This window comes from Embiotoca jacksoni, unplaced genomic scaffold (genome assembly GCF_022577435.1).
Source record: "Embiotoca jacksoni isolate LCO1_2020_lvr unplaced genomic scaffold, fEmbJac1.0.p SCAF_20, whole genome shotgun sequence".
Taxonomy (NCBI): domain Eukaryota; kingdom Metazoa; phylum Chordata; class Actinopteri; family Embiotocidae; genus Embiotoca; species Embiotoca jacksoni.
The window spans coordinates 3,040,033-3,056,478 of record NW_027185341.1 but is presented as its reverse complement, the minus strand read 5'-3'; the positions used below and the strand labels follow the sequence as shown (position 1 = coordinate 3,056,478).

Sequence of the window (16,446 nt, the reverse complement as noted above, 5' to 3'; positions counted from 1 at the left end):
GAATTGTGGGTGCGATCGGACGGGTCGTCGGAGGAGACAGGCGAAGGCTCCTCGGCTCGGACCGGACTGCATAAGCAGCTCTTGTGCTTTACGTACAAAAAAAATAAATAAATTAAAAAAAAAATAGTGCATGAGTGTTTATGGATTATAATGCAAAGCAATTGCTCTGCCGCAAAGTTTTCCTCGTGCTATTGTTTTTACAGGTTGTGTCAGACAGGTATTGAGAAACACTAAACACTGTGCACTTTATTTTGCTTCCATATTATAGTTTTTTTTTTTTTTTTTTCATGTTTAATGCATTCCAAGTGAGTCTGAAGTTAGCCTATTGTGGGGCTATTTATTTTTTCAATTAGAAGCCAGTACATAAAAACCCACAACTACTACCACTCCAAAATCCCCAGGATGTAAGCAAAAAAAAAAAAAATCTAAATATCACACTCAAAAAATAAATAGTAGACTTATCAGTCCTCTTGTCTCAGATTTCCTAATGTGGGACAGTTCTGTTTGAAATGTGGGAGAATGTGAAGAGGCCTAAATCACCTAAATTCATGCAATAAAAACGTCTTAGGTCAGTAACATTCGAGGCTAAACGTGTCATCCTTTGTTCATGACAACTTACAATGTTATTGCTGTTACAAAACCTCCGCTTACAGTCTCGGTGTGGATGTTACACAGAGAAACCTTCATGAATGAACTGCAAACCTAACTAGGAAATGCCATTGCCTCGCTGAGTGTCACATGTTCTCATGTTGTCATACCATGAACCATTATCGTTGCACAATGCGTGCCATTGCCCTTTGGGTGGTCTTCACATGGTGTGTTCCCTGTTTGAGGAGAGCGTCATCCTAAATCTATGATCCGACATTTGAGAATTCATGTGCTTTTGATTACATGATATCACAGCTTGTGTTAAACTTAGTTTTATTGACATTCATTTGTCCGAGGAAGACCTACACCAAATGGAGCTTACGTGTCCCACATTGTGGCAATTCACCCTGCTTTACATGTACAAAGTTAAAAGTGCATCAGCTCAATTTTCTGCCAAATTTAAAATCTGTATTTAGGACTTTAACTCACCTAAATTTTTTTTTTTTTTTTATCAGGTTAGACAACAAGATACCACTACTGTGACTTTAAAATGCATTTTGATTTATTCTGTGGTTCAGCTCTTTATTTGTTTTTAATGTTTTTTCTTGTGTTTAATTTGATCTGTTCTAATGCACTTCTTCTTATTTTTGAATTACATGCTTTTATGTTCCTTTATATCTGTTTTATGTGATGACATTTTCTTGTTGTAAAGTCCTTTGAGCTGCATTTCTTGTATGAAAGGTGCTATACAAATAAAGTTTATTATAGTTATTATATTAATTAAGTTTGAATAGTGTCATATTAGATTGACTTCTCCTGATGTTTAATGTTGTTGATGATCTTACTTTACTGATATTTCCTGTGAGGTTCAATAATTGTGTTTAACTGGAAACTGATTTAGTAAATTGTTTGTTGCACTGTTTGGCTTGACTGAGCGATATACCAAAAGTCATTATAAATTATAGCTGCTGTCAGTTATTCTGAGCTTTGAGACCTTTATTGTTTTATTTATATTGTCCCCACAGTGTGCATATTTCTAAATAAAAGCTGGTGGTTAATCAGAACACGACAACATCTTAGCATAAAGTACAGACTGTGTCTCTCGCTGTTTTATTACCTCTTTAAATGTTATTGCCAGGAAAGGGGTGAACTTTGAAATCTTGTTTTCTACATTGAATAGTAACAGATTGTATTGGTGTTTGATGGATTCACAGTGATGAGTGTCCTTTCATTTAAACTGTCGAAGCAGTACATTTGTGGTGGAGTAGAACTGGATATTTTTGATTGCTTGCACAATGATTCTTGAGAGCTTTTCTTTTTCCACTAATGCATTTTTCATTTGATATCTATTATTGCAAAATATAAAAGAAGAAATCAAGACACTGTTTGGGTTTTTTGCAGTTCATCGTTTACTTCAGGTGCTTTCCTGTCAAGAGCCAAGAACAAAAACCCTGTCACAGTACATACAGAACAACTCATTTTTAATTATTAACTGAATGTAAACGTGTTTTTCATTATCTGTTTGTAATTTCCCGTTACTTGCTTTATGTCTTAAAGTCATGAGATGATGGTGAGAACAGTCGATCATGAGACGTCAATTACAATTTGCTTCGGAAAAGTGGATTTCAAATTTACTTCTGTCCAATTAGTGAGTTATATTTTCTTTATCATTTGAGCTGATTTACCAGATCCAACTGCTGCTGTGAAAATAATGATACTAGATACAGACATGTATCGTGTGGGTATTATAGGTAAATCATAGTTTTTCCGCAGGCAATGAAATGATTGGGCAGATTGTTAAATATACACAGAGTTATCAGTTTATAAAATATCAAATACAATTGCCTTTCGATAAATCTCCTTGTGTGTTCACACTGCATCAGAAAGATGTTGGTATATTATATATTCAGAGGTGGTGTTTTTTTGAACTCACATTCATGTGTTTAACATTCCCCCTTCTTGAACATGGAGTGACTGGGTAAAAACTGAAAGTAATTTGTGCGAATTGATTTGCAGTTAAAGACAATAATTGAGAGAGACAGAACAAGAATACGGAGGAAATCCTTTGTGGGGGATTTAGATGTCATCCCACGTGATCTGTCCCTTTGTGGCCTCGGCTTAATTAATTTCCCGTGTCTTTTGTTCATACCAAAATAACAGTATTATTATGAACCTCTGCCAGTAAAAGTGTTTTAACATACTGTTGTCATTGACATTTAGTTTGCATGATGCTGATCATTTCATTCTGGAGTGCTTCATTTCCTGCTGTCCTGAGACTAAGTCCAGCAGGACGTTTCCTAGTTTCTCTCCCATCAGACTCCTACATTCTCAGTTAATTAAAAACAACGAGACGAGTTGGTTGTTTTAGGCGTGATAAATTACCAGTGATGACTATTCAAACTTGATATTCCTCCTGGGATTATGGTGCCATTACCTGCTGTCACGATAGCAAACATCTGGTCTATTGAAGAAAATACACATAACAGACTTGGAGCTACTCACCCGCAGAGGATTACAGGACTGATTATATATTGCAATTGTGTCGATAGCTTTTTGCAACAAACAGGCTAATTATTAACCACTCAAGTGATTATTCTGATTTATTCTATTTTCTGAATAAACCCTCAACATATCTACGTTTGTTGAGATACTATAACTTTACAGATATTGGCACTGCTTCAGGTTTACTTCCACTGCAGTAACACTAGGGGGAACTGAAGAGCCACCAATAAGCGGCCAACAGGTACATGTAATAATCACTCCAGTTTCATTGTGCAGTATTTTCCTTGAGACTGCATTGCCCATTGATATTTGGATAATAGGTAACAAAATTTCAAAGCAATATGTAAAAAACAAACAAACAAATGTAAAGACCTAAAGGCTGCAGACGCTTGATTTCACTGTTACATTGTTTGCTGATGCTTTCACCTGAATGGGTGCAGCGCAAATTTCACCAACCCCCCTGTGAAAGTGAAATTTGCCACTCGTGCTGCAGTTCTTCCATTCTTTAATTTGAAGTCACTCCTACCAAAACGCGTTCTCTCAGGCTGGAGTGCGCACTGAAGCATGCCACGCACTCACAGGTTTATTGAAACGGAGCAACAACAAGAGGATCCATCAAGGACATCACCTTTGAATACAGATATTTAAACACAGCTTCAGCTTTATGTGCTATTTTTTTTAAATGTCCCCCCCCCCCCCCCTGTATAGATGAGACCTGAAGAAAAGTTGGCACTTGGAGGAGACCCCCTTTGCGTAAAGTCTAAATCATGTATTGCGCAGAATCTGTGCTCACTTACGATTAATTTACAGGAGACAGGCGCATCTCCATCTCATAGGATGCGAGTGGCGCGTTGAATGTAGTTGCATGGTTCTGGGCAGGGAGCACCAAAGTTGCGCAAAGAGCCTAATTGTGTACAAGTATTGATTGTTTGTCACAAGTCCTGGGTGATTAACACAATGTCAGCCATACGGAGGAAATTTGGCGAGGACTATCAGGTGGTAAACACCAACCGGAGCATGACTTTTTCCGCACCGGTAAAGAGGAAGAGGCAGCGGTTTGTGGAGAAGAACGGCCGCTGCAACGTCCAGCACGGTAACCTTGGCGGAGAGACCAGTAGGTATATCTCCGATCTCTTCACTACGCTGGTGGATCTCAAGTGGCGATGGAACCTACTCATCTTCATCCTCACTTACACAGTCGCGTGGCTGGTGATGGCTTCAATGTGGTGGGTGATCGCCTACATCCGCGGCGACCTGAGCCACGCCGGCCACGACTCGTCCTACACTCCGTGCGTCGCCAACGTCTACAACTTTCCCTCCGCGTTCCTGTTTTTCATCGAGACGGAGGCGACCATCGGCTACGGGTACCGCTACATCACGGAGAAGTGTCCGGAGGGGATCATCCTCTTCCTCTTCCAGTCGCTGCTGGGGTCCATCGTGGACGCATTCCTCATCGGCTGCATGTTCATCAAGATGTCGCAGCCGAAGAAGCGCGCGGAGACGCTGATGTTTAGCCAGGACGCGGTCATTTCGCAGCGGGACGGGAAGTTGTGCCTCATGTTCCGAGTGGGGAACCTGCGGAACAGCCATATGGTGTCCGCGCAGATCAGGTGCAAACTCATCAAGGTAGGCTACAGGTTGAGCGCAATACGGGATATAAAACCCCCCCCCCCAATAACAACACTTTACGACGAGCCAGCTCCTCTTTCCTCTCGAATTCGCATTATCAAGGCAGAGACTAATAGTTAGTCACTTCATTTGTTCTGAAATTGCTCATTATGTTTTCTGAATGCGCTTCAAGTCATGCATTAAATTTCTATTCATCCCCAGAATTGACTGCAAGCTCTACCGTTTAAACACTCAATCATACCATGTATTTTAAATGAGTGCACATTTTCATTTGCCGCCTGAAGCATTTTCTTTATGTGGTTTTATCCTGAGAACACAGTCTTGTGTTGCTGCTCTTCCTTTGTGAGCTGCTGAGTGTGATCACTAGAGTCAGGGTCATCACAAACGGTCCCCCCCTCAGTCAGCAGAATGGCTGTCAAATGGGCTGTATATCTGACTCTGGCCTCTGCTTCAACTGTCCACACAGGAGATGAATGGGCCCCCAGGGGACAGTAGGTAGGAAACTATGCTTATTGATTAAAAGATCAATTGAACCAATTCCTATATAGTGGTGCCCTGACTGTAATTCCAGAGGCCACTCTATCCAAAAGATTAAAAAAAAAAAAAAGAAAAAAAAAAAAAGAAGCTACAAATCTGACGCACTCACAACTGGATGTGATATTGTTTTTTTTTTTTTTTTTTCCAAATTACACCGGGCGGGTTTTCCACCAGGGAAATGTGTTTCTCAACTGCTCTCAACAATATATTTTGTCCTCTACAACATTTATGACTGATATCTGGACAGCACTCTCCCAGGTCTTCATTTTTCAGGTGTTGAGAAAGCTGAGTCCATGCACCACAATATATCACACCATTTAGTTCAGGTCTGTTCTCCAGTTCAAAACTTTGTGGATGTCTATAGAGCAGCGTTTCTTTATTGTGACAGGAAGAGTTAGTCTTGCTTTTGTCATCTCTGTGGAGAAGCGTGATGATCTCAAGTGACAGTTCACTTTCTGAACCTTGAGGGAGAGTCGTCACTATGTTACCCTTCGTGCATCAGTGTGGCTGTATGTAATGCTTTGTTGTGCACTCAGATTTGATCCAGGCAGGCGGCTGTCATTTAAAGTAATGTCTTCTGGTCAATCTCTGTTATTTTTCATCTGATTAAAGTAAAAAAAAAAGAAAAAGAAAAACTGAAAGGTTTTACACTCCAGAAATAAAAGTCCCTAAACATGTTAAAAGCCAAGATTTAATAACCTATTGTAGCCTTTTCAGCTACCTTCAGGATCCTTTTTTAGTACATTATATTATCATTTGATTTTAAATAACAGCCAAGAAAGGCAAAGATAAATATGTCTAAAGCACACACAATAACAATCATAAAAAAAAAAAAAAAAAAAAGAAGAAGCAACATCATCAGTTTTTCTCCGGGCACAGAAGACAGTAGTTAAATTCTGAGTTTAACACAGTTGTCTCTGTTCTGTTTGAACTACCAGAATAAAACAGGAAGATAAACACCCAGAGGGCACGCTGTATTGTTTTGACCTCTGTCAGATTTGTGTGTTCAATGCCAATATTACAGGTACATAGACTGATGTGTTTTTATGCCATACAGAGTCGCGACAGAGTTGTTATTAAAGAGGAATTTTTGGCTTAGTTTATGTTTTGTTTTCAATGCCCTAACGCCTTCAAAACTGAGCTCAAATTTATCGCATCATCAGTTCTGATTTGTAACGTTTAAAGCGGAACGCACTGCAGCGACTGCTGCAGCGCTGTTACACAGTCCTTCCTCAGTCCTGCCTTTACCTCTCAGGTCAAAGAATCGAACCTGTCTTAGTGCAACATAATTATTGCAAGACAAACTACAGCAGGGGCATTTGCTGTTTGAAGTGCTGTCATCCATCTGTTCTGTATTTAAACAGTTCTTGGCTTTCTTTCAGAGAGCAGTTGATTAGATTTAGGGGATGATCCTGATCTGGGAATTCTGCCAGTGAATGATATATATTTTTTAATGATCATCAAATTACCTTTTTGAGCCACAGCTATTTATGTATTTGAGGAAGGTCCGACATCCAGGACATCCTAATCATCTGCTAAAAAACATCATCTTCCCTGCCATCAGTTATGCCCTGGGGAGAAGCAGTAAAACATATTTTCAAACACAGCTGGATGATATCTTGAAACAGATGTAGTAAATTGTAATATTTAAAAATCAAGCCTATAAAATCAAGCCTATATATATATATATATATTTTTTTTTTTTAGATAAACGTGCTGTGAAAAACTGCGTGCAGGAGAACAGCGCAGCATTGCTGCATTGCTGCTTTAGAGCCCATAAAGCTCCATCTTTGTGGTGTCACATTGTAAAGTGGAGTATTGTTCAGCAAATTGACTCAACATCACCCCGTAGTACTACACGTGCACTGTGGAAACAATGCCAAGGCTTGTGTTCAGGTAACACACAGCTCAAGGTCACTGTCAGATGGGCTGCCCACAAAGCTGATTGGAGAAATGAGGCATGCTGCAGTAAATCCTAATGATGGAGCTGTGTAAACGCACTGTGACATGGCCGAAGCAATCAATTATTGGGAAAGACAGGGATAGGCATGGGCTGTAAATTCACGTGGGACCTGGATACTCTGGATTTTAGCAACAACTAAAGTTGGTGTGTACAATTAACTCAAATAAGCACATTATGAGGAAGCATATTTTAGTGCAGTATTTGAACTTTAGATTGAGCACAATTTTACATGATGATGCAAGAAACAGTAACTCAAATGCACTGAATATTCCCATTGCCAGAATGTCTCTGTTGGCTATCACCATCTCTCAGCTTTGATCTCCTCAACTCATCCAAAATAACATTTTATGAAATATTTAGTAAGAAACAAAAAAGTCTTGAAAGCTGTTGAAGATTTGCAATCAATTTATCAGCTTCCAGTATCCAGTAGGTGGCGCTGTTAGTGCCCTTTGATTGATGATTTTTTTCCAGGACATGATTGTCGATTTACCAACATCATTTTTGAAGACACAGAACAGCTTATTGTAACCTATACACTCTATACTGAGATGGTTTTAAAACCATCAAAATACTGTTTCATCTTATTGATATAAAGAACACAAATAAAACACCCAAAAAAGAGTGAAAAATAGGATCTACATTTTATAAACAGCATAATCTTTAACTTTTTCCAGCATTTCGCAAACGTTTTCTTTTTTTTATATTAATTTATCTTTTAAATTATTGTTTTTCAATATATCTCAGCCAAAATGCTTCGTTTTAAGGATTTTTAAAGTGAAAAAATAAAACAGACTACCTGCGGAACCAGCAGTGCTCGAAATAGCTCCTCCCACTTTCAATGTCAAAAGTACTTCACACCTGCAAGAAAATATGAAGATGCATGTCAAGGCACTTGTAGACAAAATTGATGTAGATGTAGCCAGTCAAAAGAAAAAAGGAAAATCTGACTTTTTGTGAGTGAATTACACTTCATTAGCTACTGTTTTTGCAATTGAGGTTAAATACAAATTTTGCTCCTGGATGTACCAAATTTTATTGTCAGCAGAAACTCCATTCTCTGGCAGGACTGCACACTCTAGATCCATAATGCATGTTAACTCAAAGATAAAAGTCCTTGAATTGGCATTAATATTAATGCAGCATTCATTAATAAATCAATAGAATGCAGAGGTGCAGTGACCCCTGCAGCACTGGTGGGATATGACTTTAACAGAGAAACATGTTTGCATCTGATTTGCCAGAAGTGCATGGAGGCTCATCCTCGAAATAAAAAACAAAACAAAAAACAAAGAAGCAGTAAACAACAGCGATGTGACAAACGGGACACAACAAAAACACAGAGCGAGAGAGTGACAGCTGGGTGGTGCTCGTCAGTGTCAACAGAAGTTCGTCTCAGTAGGTTGGTCCACAGCAGGAGATAAGTGATTGGGCCTAGCAGCAGACAGACAGGCATGGAGGCAGGCTCAGACAAGCAGGCAGACATGTCAGCATGACTTACCACGTCTGCCAGAGCCTAACTCTGAAGGACAAGCAGTAAAAGGAGAAGAAAGAAGAGTAGAAGAGACAAAAAGAGAGACAGTTGAATTGGCTTTGGTGTTGCTGTGGAGATGTTGGAAATGGCAGCTCCAATTTGACGGCTGTGAGCATTATGTCTGATGTCCCGCTCCGAGCTCAAAAGGGGGTGAGCTGGATGTACGCACGTATGTACCCATTTTCCATGACAGACCTGAACTCAAAAGGACCAATCTGCACAGACACGTGCTTCTTTTTAACGTTCATTGTCACTGTTTGGGTTTCCTCACATCTTTCTCACACACACACACACACACACACACACACACACACACACACACACACACACACACACACACACGCACACACTTGCGCACACAATCACTGTCACTGAAGAGGAAGTGAGTCACCAGGGATAGCGCCTGCTTTCACTCAACTTGAATCTCAGGTGGCTTGGTAAATTAAGCACTCCTTCTATATCAGGACTACTTCCAAAGGCCATTAATTTCCCCCTTGTGGCACTGACTGTTTAGCAGCAGTAAGAGAACACACAAGGGTTTTCACCCTGTTGAAACCATTCAGTGTCAAGCAGGCTCCTCCTTCCTTAGTGGAGGTATAATGTTGGTGCCAGTCGAGGCTCCAACAGAGTATCTTAAAATCAGCAGCTTAATTTTTATAACCAGAACGTCTTAAATACGACTTCTCAGGAAATACGTTTCCAACCTCATTGACTGGTGGATGGGCAGGTCAAACATGGGACTTTCACCCCGAGTCAGAGGGAAAATTAAAGGTTTAAGTAAACCTACGTAACGTATTTATAGGCGGGTTTTCTTACCATTGGTCAGAGCCAGGATAGTTGTTTCCTGCTGAACTAAGCTAAGCTAAGCACCAGCTGAATGTAGCTTTATATTTATCATAAAAAGAACAAGAGTTGTATCATAACTCTCAGCCAGAAAGTGAAAACTGTTTCCCAAAATGTCAAACAATCTAAATCTATATGCTCGGGAGTGAGAATGAAAGTAAAAAGGGAGGGCTTTATTGGTTGAGGTTACGTTGTTTACGGTACCGGTGAAACAAAGAAATACGATACAGGAAGTCAAGTCCGAGTAAAAAGATGAATTCACTTAAAGGCTTATCAGTAGCCCAAACATTTCACAGGAGTTTGGCTCACAGACCTTGAGACTCTGGAAAGTATCACAACTGTGATTACTGTGTCTTTTCTTCATGTGTGACGACAGGAGACTAACAGCAGAATCTGTGCTTGTTTGTGATTGGCCAACTCGTGTCATCTTGGAGGATGACATCGTGTTGCAGCGAAAGTTGGCACCCCCATTCAAGGCCTACAGACTGTGAATGAGGAGGTTTTCAACCTTTTCTTTTTATAAATACCAAAATTGAATGATAGTTGTTTTTTTTCCTTCATTATAACAATATAGCCTGTAGACTGACAGAATAAAAGCCGGTGTGGCTTCTCCTCTCTTCATTTTAACTCTCTTTCCGGACGTCCACACATTGTTGCGGATAACATGTGCCTTTCCTGCGTTCTGAGGTTGTGATTTATCCACAGCCGACATGTAACATAGGCTCCCTGTCTGTGTATTGTGGGAGCACCCATCGCTGATGCAGCATGATGGGTGACACTTTCCCTCTTGAAGGCGAGCCAGGGATCTGTGGGCACAGACGTCTTCCTGTGAAATGTCACACTCTTCTGTCCTCAACATCACTGTGAATACAAATGACAGTCTGTTTGCCATCTGTGGACCAAGCAGTCACTCCTCACTCAAAGGGCCCACTCCGCATTGAAGTTAACATTTTCTTTTGTGTGTCGTTCACTCCTGACATGTCAGCGGGAGCAAGAGGCTTGTAAGTGACAGAAAAGGAGGTTTTAAAAAAAGCACAAACTCTCTGTTCCGCTCACTTCCTTAAACATCCTGTTAATTCCCTTGTTTTCATTTTTCACCTAAAAGAGCACTTTATTTGATTAGGCTTGGTCTATTAAGAGGAGACAGCAGAGTCTTCTCTAACACGTCTCAAAATCAAATACTTGTTTTTGAGCCGAAGCAACTGCAGAACTTTAATGTACTCTAATGTGCTGGTAATGAGGAGGTGTGGAGAGAGTAAAATAGTATCCCTAGTGTCTTACAATTAAATGAATATTACCAATGCTCATGTTGTCTAAAGTAGGCAGACGGAATATGGGAGATCACTGTTTTTAAATTTTTTTACTCACACCTCTATCTTGCATGTCCAGAGGCAATTCTTTTGTTTTTTTTCTCGCATCACTAAAATATGTCAAACTATTACTTTTTGTGTATTTTTATATAAAATCCACCATTTTCCCTCACCAAAACTAAGAATTCCATCCAATAAAAGGTCATCACAGATTATTGAGGAGATTCAGCGACTTAACACATGTAGGTCTGTCAAACAAACCAGCATTAGCAACTGTGTCAGAGGTATGGATTTAAGAGGCATCATTTTGCAGAAACACCAGTACGAGTGAGATTAAGACCAAAGAAAATGTATCCTCCTTTATCACCATCCTCTTCCTCTGTAAAAGGAAGCAATCCGCAACAGCTACGATCACTTCTAGTTTACAGGCTTCGCCCCACCTGCTGTCGAGCACTAAAAACAACTCTCCCACAAACATCTCATTTCATATGGTGCCATGCCAAATCACGCAGGGAAATTACCTTCTCAAAGCTTTTTTCCTGAGACCCTAAAAACTGCTACAGTTACATTCGCGTCATAGTTTAAAAAAACAACAACACGTCCACAGATGGAGTAGTTGGAAGGGGTTTTGGATGAACAACGTCCACCAAATTGGTACTGTCCAGCAGAGATAAAATGAAATCTGGCTGGCTGGCAAACTGGCATCAGACTGAACACCAGCCAACATTAGTGTCATAAAACCTTGTAGCCATGTGGATTCGAGGCATTCACATTTTCTGGGCAAATTCAATTTTGGAAGATTTCCTTTCATCCTCCTCTTGCACTCGATTATCCTTGGGTTTTTTTCAGAGGAATTTGCAGCCAGATTTTGGTTTTGTAAAAAGCTAACTGAAAATGTGTTACATGTTCTTGGAGGAGTGAAGGAGTAAAGTTTGATATTTGTAAGAGAAATACTCAATTTACTTTCCTCAGCAAGAGCTCCACAAAAAGATTGGTATCGCTCTCATATCTGTGTGGTTAATATGAAGCTGGAGCCGGGAGACGGTTGCCATAGCTGGGCAACTTTGGACTGATAAACAGTGAAACAGAACAGAACAGACTTCCTCCAGTCTTTGTTGGTTGCCTGGCAATTAGTCCCAGCCAAGAAATGGTCCAACCATAACCCATCATAAAAACCGTGAATTGGCAGCAAATATTTACACTTTGAGTTTTGTTTGCTTTAAACAAACAAGATATTATGTGTAATTACTGAACTTTAGTGGCACTTGGAAGCAGATTCAGTTACCTTTGGAGAAATGCCAGGTGAGCTGTTTCTCCCCACTGTTGTTGCTATAAGCAAACTGGTTTCTGGCTCGAACAATTCTTCGACCACTGGCATGATCTTGTACAATTTTCTGAAATAAAATGAATTAGAAAGACACATTTTTCCAAAATGTAAAATTCTTTGAATACTACAACCTGGAAATATGGAAATATTTTACCAGCTGTGTGAATTTAATTTAAAAGATTATCCAGAATTCTCACTCCTGTTAAATCAAAATGTAAATGTAATTTGTCTGCATAATTTGTGTTCCCAGTCCCGGCAGACCCCAGAGGGAGAATTCCTGCCCTTGGACCAGTGTGAGCTGGACGTAGGTTTTGGGACGGGGGCGGACCAGCTTTTCTTGGTGTCGCCTCTAACCATCTGCCACGAGATCAACACCAAGAGCCCGTTCTTCGATCTGTCGCAGCGCTCGCTAATGAACGAGCAGTTTGAGATTGTTGTTATTCTCGAGGGCATCGTGGAGACCACTGGTGAGAGCAAATTTTATTACTTAATTTCTTCCTAACATTGTTTCTCTATTAACTTATATCTTTGGATAAGCATTTCCTATTCTGTGGTACGGAGCATTTCCCTGTAATATAAAATAAAATATTTAACAGACGGTTTAATTTCATGCTCTTTAATTATTCAATAGCGCAAGCGGATCTGTGTGTATTTTTTTTTTTATATCTCTGTCTTCCTCTTCCCCTGAAGCAATTCACCACCTTTTATTTGTGTTCCCCGTCTGTCTGTTCTTATTTAAATAGTCCACTGTCTACACTTTTCTTTGTAATGTTACAGTGTTTTTAGTCATTTCTTCTAAGTCTTTTACTTGTTTGCATGAAAAATATTCCTCCGCTCTGTCTCTTCACTTCCTTGTAGGTATGACATGCCAGGCAAGGACATCTTACACGGAGGATGAAGTCTTGTGGGGCCATCGTTTCCTCCCCGTCATGTCACTGGAAGAGGGCTTCTTCAGAGTCGACTACTCGCAGTTCCACAACACCTTTGAGGTCACTACACCTCCTTACAGCGTCAAAGAGCAGGAAGAAAAGTCCTCACTGACGTCACCCAACCCTCTGCCTGTTGCACCCACCCCCTCCTCCCCTCTGCTGGGTAATGGCGGCCGCGGAGGCCGCAGGGAACGGCTCCTGTCGGCCGACTATGCAGACCATGTAGAGGAACAAGCCTCCAGGCGGCCCAGCAAACTCCAGCGCATGAGCTCCACCAAGGACGAGCACCTCTGGAGGGGGCTGAAGACAGGGCCAGCGTTGCCTGGGGGGAAGGCCTCCAGCACAGGAGACCTGCCACTTAGTATTCAACGGCTGAGGTCCAGCTCCATCCCGGCCGTGAGGCAAGGGCAGCTGGAGGAGCAGGTTCAGCTGTTGTCCTTGGATGGGGATGCCGAGGAAGGTGAGCTGGAGAAACACAGACTGCCAGCAGCGTTTAGCACCATCGCTGCACCGACTACAGCACCAGTCCAGTTCCCCTTGGTAGGTGGTCGGCCGGAGGACAATCTGCCCCCTAAACTGCGCAGAATGAATGCTGACCGCTGACTTCTGCAGACTACCTTCAGGACTACAAACACTTGGAAAATTGAATCAGGCTTGATGGGCATTGCATAAAAAAAGACAACTGTGATATAAGTGTATTTTACTAATGGGCTCTCTACTAAGTTGTCCGTTGCCACAAATAGAAGGACAACGCCAATAAGCCATCCATCCGCTCATACTGTGAGTCAGTTTTGATAGATCACCATCTGTGCCCCCACCCCTGACTTCGAACACTTCTGTCCTTGTGCTTGTTTCTTTCATTTCTGTCCATAAAGTTCCAACAAAGATTTTCTTGTTATCTCCAACCACTGTACTTTTTTTTTCAGTTGAACAAGCACCAAAGAGGCAGTAATGAATAAGACTGACCTGCACTGACCGTTTGCTAAACCAACCCCAAGAATAGTGATTGTCCAGTGAGTGGAGCAAAGAGTATGCAGTGTTGTCTTTCTTTAACTTTTCCAAAACAAAAAAGTGCCAAAAACTAGTTTCAATGGTTTGCAGCAAGAAAGGAGAGACCTGCTTATGTCTACCTCTGTCTGAAATTCAGGACCCATAGCTTTGAAAATTACCAAAAATTTGGAGCGGTAAATCTGTTTTCACTGTGCAAGAATGAAAGCATGACAGGCCCAGCAACAGTATCTACTTTGTTTGGTCCGGACATTTTGACTTTTCGGTTTGGTTTGAACCAAAATATCAGGTGTGAAAGGTGCCTCGGACCACAGTCCACACAGAAGGACTCATATTTGGTCTCAACTAAAGAGGTGCTCTCAGTCCGGATTAAACTGAACCGAAGTTCGTTTCATTCGCAAAGTGAAAACACTTTTTGGACAGTTTGGACTAATTACAGGAAATCGAGGCGGCTTATCATCACTCATTAAACAATTAAAGACGTTAAAAGAACCAAAAAAAAAAGAAGTAAAAATAAGATGCACTAGCACATGAAGAAGAAGAGGAGAGTAATAAACTATAATCTGGTCCGACGAAACGATCAGAACAAAGTTTTTATTTTCTAAGGGGAAGATAAATTCTGGTCATGACACCATAATAATAATAATAATAATAATAATAATAATAATATTAATAATAATAATAATTTAGTGCCAACAAGATGAATCTGTACATTAATTTTCCTCCTTTCGAAAGGAAAAGGCTATTGGCTAAATAGACAACACGTCGACATTAGATACATGACTCTACAAATCAATCAATTTCAATAATCGGGATTTACTGTAAGCGTGTGATGCAAAAATTCTTTAGTCTGCTTGCGAAATTGCAACGTGAAACCAACATAGAGCAAATGAAATGTAAACAATTGAACAAAAACATGAACCCGAGTTCAAACATTCAGGTGTGAAAATGGTAATTGCAGAGACCATGGACGCCAAGCTTTTCTGTTTGTACTACTTTCTTGAATTCGCTTGCAGCAAGTGTTGCACACGTGTGCAGTAGATCAGCAAGGTGTGTTACGGAAATCTGGGTGTTTCCCTTCAACACATTTTTACACATTTGAATGTCGTTACATTGTTTTAAAGATTAATTTCAGAAATACAAATAGCAATGGACCTGTTCACACAGCTTCGCTTCAAATTCAGCATCAGTTGTGGTTTTTGGGCACGCGTTACGTTGCAGTGTAGTGGCTGCGCGGACACGTTCACCTGGCTACATCAAAATTGGAGGTACATGGAAGTCCCCACAGAGCCTCGGGGCAAACCCCTCTCATGACAAATTCTAGGTTATGCTGACGCTAGTGGACCTTTGTGTGCTCACCTGCATAAATTATAATACTGCCGCAAGGGAGGTGGGGTTTAGCAAATGGTCAATCAACCTGAATTTGGTAAGAATTCATAAAATCCTTGACACAAAAGTCAGTGTGATACACAGTATATATTTATCACTTGTACTAAATATTTATTTGAATGCTCATCTGAGTTGTGTGTTTACTACTGTACAATTTTAACTATTTTTACCTCTTGGTACAGTATTTGACTTTGGCCCGTTACACATGGGAGACCAAATGCAACCACAGATCAATTTTGGACAATGGACTTGCTTTATTCATGAACTGATTTATTAGGAATGCAGGGATGCTGACATCAGGGGATACATGTATTATTACCAATATAAAGGTATGATAAAACTTCATATTGCAACTGCTAAATAATAAATTCTTTGAAAACACAACTGTGTCTGTGAGTACTGATATGCTGCATCTACTGTGAGATCCCAGTTGTGTATTTTCTTACCCCATTCAGCATCCAGAGCCATTACAGTCGGCAGAATGCATCAGCAGCTCATGTGTCACCTGCTGCGGTAGTTAAACCAACATTCATCAAATATTAAAGCCTTAAATGTGTCAGTTGTTTCCGTTTTGACATTTTTGGAGAGCACAAGTTCACAGTAAAAGAAGCTACTGACAAGATTTTCAGGTAGCAAAGAGCATCTGGCTGGAAGGTAAACTGACTTTATTTCTTTCTCTGCTCACTTGAAATCAAAGCTCTTAACCTTCTACCCTGGCTGCTGCTTCAGCTAATTATTGTCGTTGTCTTCAATGTGACATAAGTCAAGTTTTCTCAGAGCTTTACTTTGCCTTGATTGTGAGAATCATGATTGAAGTACTCGAAAGGAAGGCGATTTTCCAAAAATTAGACATCTGAAGACGTCCTTAGCTAATTAGTCATACGGCAAAG

General features: G+C 40.5%; 1 protein-coding gene across 1 annotated transcript; it reads left to right on the top strand.

The window, feature by feature from the left end:
* The first annotated feature begins 3,607 nt into the window (after positions 1-3,607).
* On the top strand, positions 3,608-16,103 carry LOC138201963 (G protein-activated inward rectifier potassium channel 1-like). The gene is made up of 3 exons (XM_069155584.1): positions 3,608-4,716; positions 12,481-12,697; positions 13,089-16,103. The coding sequence occupies exons 1-3, from the start codon at positions 4,048-4,050 to the stop codon at positions 13,760-13,762; spliced, it is 1,560 nt and encodes a 519-aa protein (XP_069011685.1). The 5' UTR covers positions 3,608-4,047; the 3' UTR covers positions 13,763-16,103.
* Positions 16,104-16,446: the final 343 nt, after the last annotated feature.

Coding starts and splice junctions, on each gene's coding strand:
- LOC138201963 (XM_069155584.1), top strand. CDS start 4,048: ATGTCAGCCATACGGAGGAAATTTGGCGAGGACTATCAGGTGGTAAAC. Junction 4,717..12,480: donor TCAGGTGCAAACTCATCAAG/GTAGGCTACAGG, acceptor TTGTGTTCCCAG/TCCCGGCAGACCCCAGAGGG. Junction 12,698..13,088: donor GGGCATCGTGGAGACCACTG/GTGAGAGCAAAT, acceptor ACTTCCTTGTAG/GTATGACATGCCAGGCAAGG.